This window comes from Poecile atricapillus, chromosome 18 (genome assembly GCF_030490865.1).
Source record: "Poecile atricapillus isolate bPoeAtr1 chromosome 18, bPoeAtr1.hap1, whole genome shotgun sequence".
NCBI lineage: Eukaryota > Metazoa > Chordata > Aves > Passeriformes > Paridae > Poecile > Poecile atricapillus.
The window spans coordinates 7,882,556-7,898,620 of NC_081266.1; the positions used below are offsets into that span (position 1 = coordinate 7,882,556).

A 16,065-nucleotide genomic window follows, 5' to 3' on the forward strand; every position below is an offset into this window, starting at 1 on the left:
TTAGACTCCTGTAGGTCAACAGTGTTTCTCTTTTTGCAGCCAGCAATAGTTGAATTCCAGCCCTAACTGTCCCACTGATTTGCTGCATGGCCACATATAACTCACCTCCATCGGATCTGTCTGTGTAAAAGGCAGGCAAATATTCTCACAGCACAATCATTTCAGGATTTAACTGTTCCCAAATTCTGGAACGTGTCATTTGTTTTATCCACACCCTTATTCAGCTTTCTCCAGACCTTTCTTCTGTCCCTACATCCTGATAATAATCCTTACTCCAGCTGAATTTGCAATACCATTTTAGAAACAGTTTACTGGGAGAATTTGAAAACCACCTACCCTGCACTGCAAAAGTCTGTCATTGCTCAAAGATGAAAGCCTATTTTTGGCCAAAGATTGAAAGTTGCTCATTACCCCAGTTCAGTTTCTTAACATTTACAGCTGATATGTGTAGGTTTTGGTGATTTAAAGCAACAGCTGGTACCTTTAATACATTGGCAAAGAAACAAGGCAGCTTTCTTTGATAGCATTAGCATCACCTCAGCATCAGATCACAGACTTATTCTAAATTATATTCTGCTTACTGTGCCTGTCCTTGCTTTTCAGATTTTCTTCATCATCTCACTTTTATTTTGGTGAGGAAAAGAGAAGCTGTGGAATCTGTAATTCATGGGCAATCTGGCAAATTAGGCACAGTAAACATGAAAACCAAAAAGCACCAGGTGCAAATTTCATGACAGCCATCCCAAGCTATTATTTCCAAAGGCTTCTAAATGGAAAAGGGAATTTTAACCCCCTGGTAAGACCTTTCTTGGTGTCCTGTTGGTGCTGTCTGTGAGGGTCACCTGATGTCCTGTCCATTCCATGAATGCAATTGCAAGTGGAAATACAGAGAGGGTTTATCAGTCCAGCCCACAGAGGTCCAAGCCAGAGGGGCTCAGTCTGCCTCTCCTTTCCCTCAGCAGTGCCATAGGTAACAGCCTGCATTCAGATTCCATGGAAAATCCAAGCAGGCAAATGACTTTAAGGCAGTTTCAGTTTTCCATTCTCCTGAAGTGAGAGAATGTCGCCACGTTTGCTTTTTAAATGGCATAGAGAGATTAAAATTTAAAGCATTTTTCCACTGCAAGTGAAATAGCAAAAACATTTCCAGCCATACAAATTTTAGATCAAATGAGCTTCTCTTAAGCAAACTTACCTTTCAGGCCCGCTCTGAGAGCATTTTCCTTCATATTTTTATCAGCCCACATGCAGTTTGCTCAACAGTTTTTGATTAATGCAGGGACTGAAGCATGGGAATTTGTTCTAAGTGCAATTTATTCTTGTTAGGCTATTGCTCCAGATTATTTGGGGTTTTTTTAAAATTCAGAAACTACACCATTATAATTTCATACTTTATCCCTGTGTGTTCTCACAATATTAAGGTAATTTAAAAGCTATTTTAAATCTATAGACATTAATAATTGTTTAAGACATGCTAAACTACCATCTCATTTATTTGGAGAAGTATCAACAGCACATCTGGAGTATCAGATATATCTAAATTTAGTAACTTCCATTTGCTCAACTGGGTCCAATCTTTCCCAGTTTTCACAGGGAAAATTATGAATACTGATTTTTTTTTTTCTCAAGCATTGTTCAAGACAGGTTTCAAATTTATTTTAAAATGGTAATCAGATTTCACGAGCTTAAGCTCGTGATTCTAAGGTAGAATCTCTTTATATAAACTAGATAAGGTCAAATGTATTTCTGAGGTAAATTCACTAAGTTAAGTGAATTTGGCTCATGGTTAATAGCTTACTATTCTGGATGGAAGTTTAAAGCAATTATCACAAAGTTGGATTAATCATCATCCTATTTGAAGTGCTTTGCCTGTCAAATAGATTAACAAACTTGTATTTTTTTTTCTATTTCACTAGATATTATTGCAGATTGTATATGACAGAGTCCCAGAGCTCCAAGGCCGTGTACTGAAGCTTGTTGTGAAAAGCAAAGGAACATTTGTGGGAGCTGTTAACATTCAACTGAGCAGTGTCCAGTTCAATGAAGAAAAGTGGTACTCCCTGGGAAACAGTGTAATTTAAATGCTCTCCGAGATGATTCAATTATTTGCCCACTCACTAATGTTTCTTTATCCCATTTCCCACGGTACATTTTGTCTCAGTTGCCCTTGAGAATAGGCAGTCATCTGCTGAGCACATATCCTAACATTTCATAATGCTATTGTCTTAAATGTGCTACCATGTTCCTGCCACAGATTCCTGACAGCGTGAGTTTAAGGAATCACGTGCTAAGGACTTGTAGCAATATGCAGAAGTTCTTATGACAGCAATGAAGGGCTTGGTTTTGTTAATATTAAATAGTACAGTAAAAATACTAAATTCTCAGTGTGTGGGGCCGCATTCTTTGCCCATTAATTCCACTGATGGTGTTGAAACAATGCTGGTAATGATGTAATTTATCATCATTGCATGTGATGAGTTCACCAGAGGACCATGGGATGGTTCCCTGCCAATACATTTCCCTGCAGATGTCCAGCAAATTTCACATTAAATCTTATCCAATCAATACTTTGGGTTTTTTAAAGAATGTTAGAAGTTTTGATACAATGTCACATTTAATCCAGGACATTAATTTGTCAACAATATGTATCATTGTTTTTTTATTCTGACATCCAAGAGGCAGATATAACTGGTCATTTGTGTGAAGAGAGAAGGGGGGAGAAGCTGATGTTCATGAATAAAGAGATTATATTGAGTGTGAGCTTTCAGGGGGGATTTATTTAAGCTCATGATGCCACAGATATTTGTTCAGCAGTCTTCCCACATTGCACTCCTATGCTGCATAAGGGGTTCAAGTCAATACATGCATTGAATAGATTTAGAGTATTTATATATTAAATAATGAACATGAGTGGTTCCTTTAAGTTCACAGATGCTAATTATGGGCCCTGTTTTTCTCTAATTTGAGGAAGCACTTAAACACCTCTTTAAGCATTTGGCATATGGGCAGCCACAATGAGCTGTCCATTACTGCCAGACTCTTGCACACACCCACTGACCATGTAAATAAACCTTTCCAGGGCCAGGGGCACAGTTTTAAGGCACAGGAGATGTGTTGATTTGTGGTCTGATCTGCTGTAAATTTTAAGTTCCCTTATACTGGGCAGATCTGACATTTGTCCTACCAGGTGGAAAAGTGGTCAACAGAGGGGTAATAATCCCAGAAGTGAAGATAATTGCCTTCTTCTCCCAAAGGACACCCACAGCAGTCGTCAGAATAGAAAGTTGTATAAAGCTCCTGAAGTGGGACTTGGAGTGTTAGGAAATAAAATAAGCTGGAGTTTTTCTCAGCATCAAACAAATGGACTTGATCAGGTTTTATCTAAAAATACTTTCCCTAGTCAAACTGATGTACTAAGCTCCTCCTCAGTAAGGGGAGGTCAGGGGAACTCTGTTTGGATATTAATATTATTCATCTATTCAGAGCTGTGAGAAACTGTAAAATATTCGCCACATGCAAAGGATATTGGCTGGCACACAGAATATCATCACTACAAAGATCAGGACACCAAACATTTTTGTACTATAGGGTCTCATGGGAGACAAATCAAGTGCCTTGTCATTCAAGCACAGAAAACACACTGAGACCAGCTTACAAAGTTGTGGAATCACCTGACCTTACATTCCAATATTGATTTTAGATTCCTCTTAGTCTACTGTCTGTTTCCTTATTAAAACTATAATGCAATTTTCTAACAGTGTTATTTCCTGTGACATTTTCTAACACTTGTTTACCACATGCCCTGATTTTCCATCTTAGAGCAACATTTAATGAAACAGCATTAGAATAACAATAAAGAAAAAGAGCATTAAAATCTATCATCAGAACTGTCTGTAAACTTAAGCAATATTATTTGGTATTAAAGAAACTTGTTGATATAACATCCTTTTTTAAAAAAAAATCATATTTGAGTGACAAATCTGCCATTAGTTGTGTAACTGTAGTCCTGTGGAAGGTCAACAATGCTTCAGTTCTGAAAGGAAGATGGGAAAATTGTGTCTTATGGGTAAGATCTACACTGATGTTAAGCAAGTAGTTGTCCTCCTAGATTTCACACACATAATCAACCCTTGATTTTTCTAAAACTCTCCAGTTCTCCTCGGAATACTGTGTTTCCAACTTCCTGAGTTCCCAGTAAGATGTATCCTGAGCTCCCTGCTCCTATGAGGAATATGGTTCTTTACAAACTCTCCATGAATTTTTTTATCTTGCTTTAGCAGCAGAACATTCAAGACTAAGCTAAGGAAAGGTACCAATACTAGCATATGATTTTTTTATGATTTTAATTTTTTTCTGAAAACTGTTTTTTCAGGTAAGAAAATGACAGTGGGCACTAAAGAGGAATAATTCAGTCAGAGCCCACTTTTTCCAAATTTAAAGGGAACATTGTATGTATAATTTTTCCTGTCCCCTTGAAAAGCTACAATGGTAAGAGATGTTGTTCAATACAAATAAAAATGCCAAATTCACATGCTTATATCCTAAAAAATTAGCATGATCTCTTATATGTATTGGATTATTATTCTCACTCAATAATTAATCATAAATTTGAAATTAGCTTCAACTGACATTAACTCAATTTTTAAAATATTCAAAAGCATTCAGTGTTTATTAATTGTTTCTAAACATTCATAGAATAATTGAATCACAGAATGGCTTGGGTTGGGAGGGATTTTAAAGATCATCTCATTCCAACCCCATGCCATGGCCAGAGACACTTTGTAGGTTGCTCAGAGCCCCATCCTACTGGTTTTGAACTCTTCCAGGGATGAGGAGTCCACAACTTCTCTGGAAACCTGTGCCAGTGCCTCACCACCCTCACAGTAAATAATTTCTTCCTTATACCCAGTTAAACTTACAGTTTAATTTACAGTTAAATGTAAATTACAGTTTAATCTTTCAGTTTAAAGCCATCCACCCTTTTCCAATCGCTACATACCCTTCTACTGGAAGGTTCTATAAGGTTTCCCTGGAGCCTTTTCTTCTCTAGGCTGAACAGCTCCAACTCTCTCAACCTTTCCTCACAGCAGAGGTGCTCCACACCTCTGATCATTTTCATGACCCTCCTCTAGACTCTCTCCAAAAGATCAACCTCTTTCTTGTGTTGGAGGCCCCAAAGCTAAATGCAACTTCCCAAGTGGGATCTCCTGAGAGCAGACTAGGAGGGTAAAATCACCTCCCTCAACGCTGATTTTGATAGCAGATGTGGGCTATGTTTCCACTTTTTCCATCAGTGGGAACTTCCCCAACCTGCCCTGACTTCCCAAGTGAGGGATCGCGGCTCAGGCCAGTTTCCTCAGGACCTGTGGATGTTTCTCATCACGTCCCATGGACCTGTGCACCTCAAGGCTCCTTAGGTTTTCTCAGACCCAGTCTTCTCCTACAGAAAAACAGCAGTAGGGCCAAGGACAGCAGCCCTTATTTGGGATACCCCCTCCATAATATTCCCTCTGGCTTCACAAAATCATTGTGAATGTGCCTCTCTGGGAATCAGGCCACTGGGGCTGTTGCGAAGCCAGAGATGTTATTTTATTGGAGCAGGGGGCAATCCTCCAGAATGATTTCTTGTGCAGAAAGATATCACTAATAGTACCAGATATGAACAAACAAAGATGCAGGTTCCAGCTTGATGCCTTCTTTGGATATCAATGGAATGTTACGGTAACCTGTAAATATAATGACACCTTTATTAGCGTATAAACCACAAGCACAAATATTATGATGGAGTGTTTTTATGATCACCAATGCAAACAAGGCATAATTTATGATTCTGTAAGTAGCTCTTTAAAATAAAATGAAATTATACTAGAACTGAATATCATTTGTGCTGGTTTTTCTCATTTATATATATATAGTATTTCAATTCTGGTATTTTTGGTGTCAGAGTGAAAAAGCCCAGTGTTTTGCAGGATGTGATATTTTTTCAAATGGAAGACTTTCAGCCCAGTGATATTTAAACATGGGCAAACTTACATTGTAACATCCCAGGTTATGTGCTGCACACATTGTTTTGAGAGCAAATGAAAGAACTTGTGAATCAGCAATGATAGCACCTACAGAACGGTGCTGCAGCAGCCATGCACTGTGCAGCTGAGGCAGAAAAAAGTGAAGTGTAAGACTTTCTACCATGACTTCTTAAAAAGTTAATTTCATATGAGTAATTCACTTTATCAGAGATAGGTCATGCCATCATGAAGCTACGTGTTCATCTGGTTGTTGAAGCATTTGGAAAAGCCATAGTTCTCAATTTCAAACATAATTCACTTACCTGCTTAGAAAACAAAACAACTTTTTCTTAAAAATCCCGGCCTGTACTGCTTTATATGACTAAATGTCCCTTATTTAATAACAAGTGACAATGTCACTTATGGTTAAAAAAAATTCTGTGTTTTTTCTATGTATATATGTAAATAATTCCAGCTATTTAAGTAAGTCTGTTTTGTAGAAGTATCCATGTTCTGAACTGCAGTTTTCAAAATCCCTCTTTAGGTGTGTGTGGATGCCTGTGGAGTCTTTGGGAGCCACATTTACCTGGGTTTGGAATTTCTTGCTTCTTTCATACAGAATCATAGAATTGTTTAGATTGGAAAAGAGCTCTAAGATCATCAAGTCCAGCCTTTGACTGAACACCTCCTTGTGAACCAGGGCATGGCACTGAGTGCCACATCCAATTGTTTCTTGAACACCTTCAGAGATGGTGGTTCCACCTCCTGTCTGAGCAGCTCTTTCTAATAATGGACAACCCTACCAGTGACAAAATTCTCCCTGATGTCCAACTGAACCTTCCCTGGCACAGCTTGAGCCATTTCCCCTTGTTCTGTCACACTACACATAAGTTCCTCTGGTATTTAAGGTTCAGATTCTAGGCAGCAAATATTAAAGCATTTGAGATCAGTTTTTAAGGCATGCACACAATATGTGGAAGGCTTGGTTGATTTCCTATCCAAAGATACACTTCAAAGACTAAGACTAATTTCTGAAGACTTGTGTTCTAGCCCCTACCTACAGAAGATTCTACAAAGTTTCCTGAGAGAAGTAAAACTTCTTTTTCGTTATTGAAATTGCCCCAATTTGCATTAAATGATTAACTACTCTTGGATCCCATGATAATAGAGTTAAAAATTGAGTTCCTGTCCTGTATTAGTATTCACCATGGCAGATTCATTGGCACAGGGACTGTAAGAGAGGACTCCCCCCTCCTATTTGCCTTTAACCACCCAGGTAGAGAATTTTTCTCAATTTCAGCCCCTCTGAGTATAGCTACAGAATCACTACATGGAAAATCAAATTCTGCTGCAGCTGGACAGCGAGCATTCCTCCCCAGTGGAGTCTACAGGTAGTTGGGAGTCTGCTGCTGGGGAAAGGAAGGCAGTGTGGATATAGATTTGAATCCTTTCAAAAGAAAATGCAGAGGAGGGAGGAAATGGCACAACTTTGCCCCTCTGGCTGTCAAAGAAAATAAAAGATGTAAGCACTGCTCAGCTTTTGGAAGCAACTTGCCCTCAGGGAAACCTCAGGGATATGAATCCTAGGGACCTGGGGACAGTCCTGTAGTACAGATTTAAGCAATTGGAATGGTGAAGACTAAGACTGAAATCCATGCTCACTCTCCAGCATATTAGGCAGTTCTTGCCTTGTCTTCTGCTTGTTGTGACTCCCTCTGCAAGAACATTATTTTCCTATTTCACTGTTTAGAGAGTACTTGGGTACCTAAAGCAAAACCATCGTTCCAGACCTGCTTTCAGAGATCTCAATGTTAAGCATTGCAATGAATGCTTGTAATAAATTGTAATAAATTTTGAAATTATTTATCACTTTACCTCTTAGAAGCATTTTATTTATGGCCTCTGGGCATTCTGATAGCAAATTACTTTTTTTATATTGTGTTAAGTGGGGATTGGGGCAATTTGTTTGGCATCATTTATAATTTTTGTACCTAGACTCACTCCCTAGAATTTTAATTATTGCACTGAAAATGTTTCCTCAGAAATCTACTGCTCTTACTTTTCCAAAATATGAATCCCTCATTTGTAACCAAAATTATAAAGACATTAAGCCTCACTGAAAATTTGTATCTAAAAAAGCCTCAATCAATAATTTTGCAAGTACTTGTAAGCAGCAGTGCCTGATATTTGAATTTGTCTCAGATATTGTGAATTGTTAGGTTGAGTGTTCTTTCATTATCCTGAAGTATACAAATAAAAGGAAACGAAAAGGTTATCAGTGTAAAAATTCATGTTGTAGAAAAACAACTGAGCTCTAAGAGTAATGTCATTTTTCTTGTATAACTCCTCAGCCTCAACTAAGAATCACAAGCAGCTTTATGACTTCCAAACATGAGGGAAAAAAAATGCACCATTTCAAATCCTGTTAAGCTTAATAAAAAAGGTGTGGTGCCTGTTGCCAGCTCCAGTGTTTTGCCTTGCCGTCTTTATTCACTAATAAAAGCTGTTTGTTTTGTCAGAAATGGCTTTGGAAAGCCAGTGTAGTAAACAGCCATTTTACATAAGCCTTTCTCCTTGGCCTATTGGCTTCTGTGTCTGCTCTTTATGAGCAGCCTTTTCATTACAAAAGTTCCAGGAACTCTACTGGCTTAACAAAAGAAACTCCAGCAAGAAAAATACCATGAATATTTTGCCCTATTTTTAACCATTGTGCTCCACTCTGAAAAGTTGCAGATAGGTTACCTGAGGGGGTTTTGGTGGTTGATTTTGTTTTAATTTGGTATTGGGTTTTGAACTTATCTAAGTGCACAAAACCACTGTCTTCATAGCAGCTCTGACTAGTCTCACTTCTTGCAATGAATTAAAATACCACCTGGGCAGTTTCCATCTAGAATGGAACACTGCAGTGGGAAGAATCACCTGCCATTAATATTGTTCTGATTTCAACATCATGGATTTGCATTCAGAGAATATGTTTATTTCAAAAACAGAGAGTGCCATTTATTCATTTTGTTACAAAATCGTGCTCTAGAAAATAAACATAGTGCTGAAGTCTCTCAATGCTACAGTAACAAAAAAAGCCTGGAATGTTGCAGATTTTTTTGAGCTGTTATAGGTGGTTGACATAAAAATATTACCTGTATTCAGGCTCATCACAGGTAAAGTGTACTGGCCAAGGAATTCGTTGTTACACAGAGAAATCTCATCCTGAACGCAGAAGCGTATCATTGCCAGTTCTGGAACTTGGATGATAAAAGAGAATGTTTCATTCCATTTAGGGCTCAAAGCTAATTAAAGGAGAAAAGAAACAGGATTAAAATATGATTTCTTTTTTTTCTACTCTATAACTAAGCTGCTATCACTAGTTTGAACTGGTAAAGAGTTTCTTTTATCCTAGGTATCTGTGCCCATTTAAACAAATAACTAAACTCCCACTGATTGTAGTGGGGCAAAAGCCTAAGATAGTTGGTGTCATCCCTTAAAAGAGAGAAAAATGAGACAAGGATAGCCAGGTTAAGAACTTCTGCTCAGCTTAAATTTTCCTATAGCCATACCAGTTTCATGCTTTTGCCAAAGTTTCTCCTTTCACAGTGTTGGAAATGAATAAATTCAGGTAGTAGAACGTTCACTTGACCAGAAATACAAAAAGAGAATGTGGAACAGGAGGGGTTTCCCTGGTCTTTAGCAATGTTCATACAGGGAAAAGAAATTCAGGGGCTGATTTTAAACAGCAGCTATCTATAAAAAAGAAAAAGGAAGCATAGAAGACAGAGGCACAGACAAAATGAGATCACAGAAAGCTTGTAGTCTGAGACATCAAGATCTGTATTATAAAGATAAGGGAGTGCTCACAGACAGCTACAAAGAGTACACACTTCACCTGTCAAGCAATTAAGGGATTACTCCTACCAGAGACTTCAAATGAGACGAGTGATGAAGTTACAGCAATTTCTTAAGAAAACCTCGTCATTAAGTTAAGTGGTTAAGGCTGGGATAGGGTTAACTTTCTTCATGTCAACCCCTATGGTGCTGCATTTTGGATTTTTGACTCAAACAGCACTGACTACACCCCAGTGTTTGAGCTATTACTGAACAGGGCTTCCACAGTGTCGAGATTTCTGTCTTTCTCACTGCAGAGCAGCCTCCCCATCCCAGTGAGGGGGCTGGGGGTACCCAGGAAGTTGGGAGGAGGCACAAGTGGTACAGCTGACCCCAGCTGGCCAAGGGGATGTTCCTTACAAATGGTGTCATGCTCACAGCTGGGGAGAAGGAGGAAGGGAGGGCATTCAGAATTGCAGTGTCTGTCTTCCCAAGTAACCTCAGAGCTCCAAAATGAAGCCTTGTTTCCCTGGGAATGGCTCTACACCTGCCTGCCCATGGGAAGTGGTGAATGAATTCCTTATTTTGCTTTGCTTGTGTGGGCAGCTTTTGCTTTATCTATCAAACTGTCTTCTTCTCTACCCGAGGGTTTTCTCATTTTGGCCTTTCCAGCCCTCTTCCCATCCAACTAGAGGAGAACAAGCAAGCAGCTCTTTGGAGCTGAGCTGCTGTCCAGGATGAGCCCACAGCAGTGTGCAAAAAAAAAAAAATTCCACCTTCCTTTAGAAAGGGGGAGTGCTCCCAGCTGTGTGTTTGTGCTTCCTTAATCTATCAGTCTAGAAAAATGGCACACAGAGCATGAACTTCTGCTACAGATTTTGTGCCAGGAAATCCTAGTCTAGAGAGAAATAATTGCATTTTCTATAACTCCTTGGGATGCAAAGTTGGTGTTTCCTTATAAAATGTTGTTGTGCTTTGTTCACAGCCTCGAGGAGCAGACTGATGCTCACCATTGCTTCTTACAATACTAGATTTCTTTCTTGTTTGGTCCTCTGGTACACCATAGATTTCTATCTGCACTATGGGGTCAGCTTTGTTTGTCCTTGAGATGCTGCTGGGTGGTAACTGATGGCCACTGATCAGCTGGAAAATTAAAGTTATATTGAAATAACTGTAAGAACGAACTAATTCACCACAGCCATATAGTCACCATAATAGAAATAGCTTTCAAAAGAAATTACTTTAAGTATATGCCAGTCATAAACTGGTGTAATAAACACAGTGGAATCAAGAATATGGTGCTTCCTATCTAATTTACTTATATATATATATATAATTTTTTTTAGAAATATTGTGGTTTAGGAGCATGTTTTAACTAGATCAGATTGGTCTGAGCCCAGTCCAAACTGACCTTGAATGGTTAGAGGGATGGGATACACATAACCTCTCTGGGCTGCCTGTGCCAGTGTTTCACCACCCTCTTTATAAATAAATAAATATATAGATAAATAAATAACTGAAATAATATTTTAAACAATAATTTTCAGGTTTTTTTATTCAATAGCTATACATAAAAATTATATTTTGCTACTGTACAAAATAATCCTATTGGAATCAGCCTACAGTGATTTTTACATTTTCTGCTATCGAGCTCATGAATTCCAATCTGTGTGGAGTGGATCAGCATCAAGACCCACCGTGACATCAGCATTGTGCTACAGGGTATGTAGCAGACTGCCTCACCTGTGCCTCATCTCTTGCACAGTATTCCTTAGTATTAGACAAAAACTCTTCATTCAGTGAGCTTCCTGATGTGTTTTGACCAAAATTTCCAAAACCAGGAAATTTTGTCTCAGACTGCCCTGTAATCTGGCACCCAGACTAAGACAGGATTTATGAAAGTCACAACTTTGTCTGCTTTTTATCTATATTTCAGGGTAGCTAGGAAAGAGTCAACATCTGTGCAGTAATCAGCCTTTTAGGAATCAGTATATAACATGTATTGAGAGAGATATACAAGCCTGAAAGTCCAGGTGAAAGATATGACTCCTGACCCTGGTCTCAGGCCTAAGCATCATAAGAGATTCTTATTCCCCTGTCAACCACCCCAAAAATCAAAACCCACAAATCCCACACTTTGCTTTGATATTTTCCAGTGCTTGTAGCACCTTGCCCCCAGAGAAGTTCTAGCCTGAAATACTGAAGAGCAGTGGCTTGGCAAACACTGATGCTCTTTCTTCCTAAGGAAAAGCTGCTGCCTTCACCAGGAATCTTTGCAGTCACTGATGGGCTGCCCACTAAGGACATGGGAGATTCCTTGCCATTTCCTGAGGGCCATTGCCAAGGCCTGCATGACCCACTGCTAGACCTAGCCTAAGCCTCCCCTGGCATGGGAAAAGAGTGAGTTCTTTCAAGCACACCATGACCCAAATCCATAAATCAAATCAATTTTTGACATCCAAGGTGAAGCAGAGATACAGAGTGATGTAAAAATTTAGGAAGCACCTTGAACATCCCTATTTCTGCTTCAAAGGCTCTATGCCTCTTGATGGGAATTGTGGCACATTGGGTTAAGGATAAGGAATTCAGTAACATCAGGCCCTATGTGATTTTTCTATTCTTCATTCGTTCATTCATTCATTCGTTCAGAGAGATTTGCCCTTTAGATGTTTTCTATCTTTGCTTTCTGTTGTCATTTCTGCATTCATCTGATTAGTAACTTTTTCAGCAGAAGCTGCTTTTCCTTTGACTCCTGCTCCAAATTGCTTTTGTCTTCAACCACAATTTCCTGGTTTTTGCCGCTGGCTATGAATGGGGCTCTCTGTGCCCTTCATTCCCTCAGCCAGTGGGATGCCATTGCCTCTCTGCAGCCCGCACTATCCAGCCTGAAGTCTCAGTCTAAAGTCCTCAATCTTAAACACAGCCTTTCTCTTCTCCAGCTCCTTCCAAACTCAGACACTTCCTCTGCATTGACAATGGTTTTGTCTGTCTCCTGCATTACAATTCAGGGTTTCTCCTCATCCTAATTCCAGCTTCATACAAATTAGGGCTAAAATAAGTGATGTATTTGCCTGGCTGCCTGAAATCATCCAGCAATGTCTATTCACAATTGGTATGCTCACTGTCAGGACACTAAAATGTTCTTGATTAGGTGCGTGCATTATGTAAGTATTTTATAATTGTCACTAACTATTGTTTTATCTCTGCTATTTATTACTCTGAAAGAAACAAAATAGCAATTACACACTAATTATATGCTAATTAAATAGCATTTATGCAAGTGGTATTCTGTGTAATCAGAAATATTACTTTTTCATTGGGAAAAGGGACTTTTCTAATTAGTGAACAATTATAACAAATCTACTTGACCTCAAAATAAAGGCCTTATCTAATCATTTATTTGTAAATGGCATGCATTTCAAGTATTTTTGGGAAGTCAATCACATTATAATTTGGGAGAAGTAGAAATAATTCAAAGACTTATTAATTCATCCCTCCTTTCACCCTTATTTATACCATTTAAGGATTATAAATAGTCTTTTATATATGCATAGAAAGATAATGAGACTTAAAAGAAGCATAAAGCTTCCTATCTTATCTTTAAAAATTTCCATTTGTCAATTAACATTATAATAGTACAGGTGGTATTATTGATAGTGAAAGAAATAACACCCAAAGTGCACATTTGAATTCTGTGTTTTCAGTTCAGCTTCCACATGCACAATTGTCTGGCCCCTTTTTCAGCTACATTATTTATATTTATTTGTACAGCATCATTAAAAATCATGTATTTTTACAGTCTCCTGGAGGCTCTGAACCCCTACATATTTTTAGCAAGCATAAGTGAAATACAGATGGGAAAGCACCCAAGCAGCAGTTGATACTCTGTGAGAGTTTTACCATCTTGTTGAAAACATTAGTTCCCAACAAACAGGAATAGGAATAAAATGGGGAAAAAAATTAGATAATAATTGCATCTGAAATACATAAAATTTGCTTTCCCATTTTCATGGAACAAAACAACACTTCAGTCATCTTACCCTTATTGACAGAGACATTGGTTTGCTGTATCCTCCCACATTTCGGGGTGTAAATGTGGTATTGCGATCCCTCAAGAATACAGGTTTCAGCACATAGCCACAACCACCATTGTCCAGGAATTTTCCATCTTGCAATTCCATTTGTGTTCCCGGTGTTTGGAAGTTTAAGGCCACTGTAAAATTATATCAGTATTGATTTTAGTGAATTAGATTTGATAACATTTTATAAAAAAAAGTTAAAAAAAATTTCAAATGAGCTTAAGATATCTACATCTTTCAATTCATATGTAGGATCCTGTTATTTCCCTTAAATTAAGTGATACTCAATAACGAATTATTTGTGCACAAAAACAGTACACTCTTTAGAACTGCACCCTCTTTTAAGAACTAATCTATAGATCTTTTTTACATTGCTATACCTCTCTTCCCTTTTCTTTCTAAATTAGACCTTGGAGAATATAAAATAAGAGATCCTTCTCTCTGCAAGAACTGAATTCACATCCTAGTTTCTCTACAGCAGCAAGACCCTGCACTCCAAACCTGCTATCAAAGATCTGGTGCAGAAGTCAAAACCTCAGGATTGTATCTAACCTTAGTTATGGTGCAGAATTCATCACAAAAACATCTCACCCAGAAGATTAAGAAGCTTTAGTTTAGTTAGAATACTCAGTGAAAATACATATAAATTTATAGAACTAGAAGCAATTTTAAAAGTGTTCTTAAATTTATGTGAGCACACACTCTCTTGGAGCTTAATCCTCAAGTACTGGTGATTATTCTAAGAATACACCTGACAGATTTTTTCCTTTCCTTGGCAGTTCAAAACATTTTCAGTTTGCTGCAGCACCAATAATAAAATATCACACTTCTCATCAACAGGATATTGTAATTCATGAGATAAAGCCAACATTGAAATAGACCTGTTTAATGAAATTTCCCCCTATTCCAGTGCATTGGAGCTTCTTGTCACATTCCAAATAGAAAATGCAGAAGTCAAATCAGCAATGAATTATGACATTATGAACCCATGACATGTGTTAAACAGAGAATGATAAGAAGTCATTTACTTAAAAGGATGGTTTGGTAGGAATGAAAAAAGAAGACTTTAAGCAGTTCAAGTGACTCATAATAATTCATAAAGAGGACCTTATTACATTTTCCTGGGAGATAATATGAATGTATTGAATGAACATTTGACATAATGCAAAAATCCTTATTGCAAGTGGAAAACACACAAAATTGTTTTCACTGCAAAAATTACTCATTCCTTCACTGCTTTGATGATCATTTTAAAATATTCTGAAGCAAACAACACAAATAGGAATGAAGCAGCTGGTACAATGGACCTGATATTTATAATATGATATATAAACACATGTTTTTGGTGGGGTTACTTCTGAAGAGCTCTGGTTCCGTAGTCTCAAAACCAATGAATGGGTGGAATACATGAAGTGCTCCCAGAGTGCATCATCTGTTTAATCTGAAAGGAATCCCATCTGTGCTAGCTAAAATTGCTCTGCATCATGAACCAACATGCAGCAAGTAGGAATAACTGGAAACCTTGTCTAGAAAAACCTCAAACAAAACAAAAAAAGCCTCCAAAACAAAACACAACATGCACTCCTGCTTTGATCTAAGTGTTAATGTAAAGACATGATTTTATGTTAATATACACAGGAATTTTGTTTTACCTTTAACAACAGAAACCAAACTTCAGAGTGTTCATATTGCCCATTGCCCACCATTGCCTTTTTTAAACAGGGTTGGTATTTTCTTGGTATGGTTTTGGCAGCGGTTCAAAATTTTCTCTTTATGACTCAACCCATCATCCAGAAACAGCCCCAAATTTGGTGCTATATGATGCTTGTATATTTTAATGCACTGAATCAAGCTGTGCAGAGGATGCTACAGGAGCTGCAACCCTGTGGCCCCTGGAAGTCTGAACTACAGATAAGCCAGGATCTCTCACTCCTCAGGTGAGTCCTAGGCCACACTTTCAGGATACGTGGGTTTAAAAGTGCAACTGAAATTAGGCACATCGAACAGTCAGCTTCAAATAGCAGCTTCCACATGATGAACCAAATTACATGATTGCACATAATGAGACTATTGCTAAATTTACCAAGCTTTATAGGCGACTAAGCAGGAAAATCTGATGTAACAGCAGCAACAAGCAAACGAGAATACTTTATATTTTATCA

At 38.1% G+C, this 16,065-nt stretch overlaps 1 protein-coding gene across 1 annotated transcript in view; it reads right to left on the reverse strand.

Moving 5' to 3' along the window:
- Positions 1–1,922: 1,922 nt before the first annotated feature.
- The window catches only part of LOC131586068 (1-phosphatidylinositol 4,5-bisphosphate phosphodiesterase zeta-1-like), a 48,512-nt gene continuing 34,369 nt past the window's right edge, over positions 1,923–16,065 (reverse strand). The window contains exons 10-13 of the mRNA XM_058852806.1: positions 13,865–14,037; positions 10,835–10,967; positions 9,143–9,292; positions 1,923–5,726 (exon numbers count right to left, since the gene is read on the reverse strand). Coding sequence (XP_058708789.1) covers positions 5,644–5,726; positions 9,143–9,292; positions 10,835–10,967; positions 13,865–14,037 — 539 coding nt within the window. The 3' untranslated portion in view covers positions 1,923–5,643. The remainder of the gene's footprint in view (positions 5,727–9,142; positions 9,293–10,834; positions 10,968–13,864; positions 14,038–16,065) is intronic.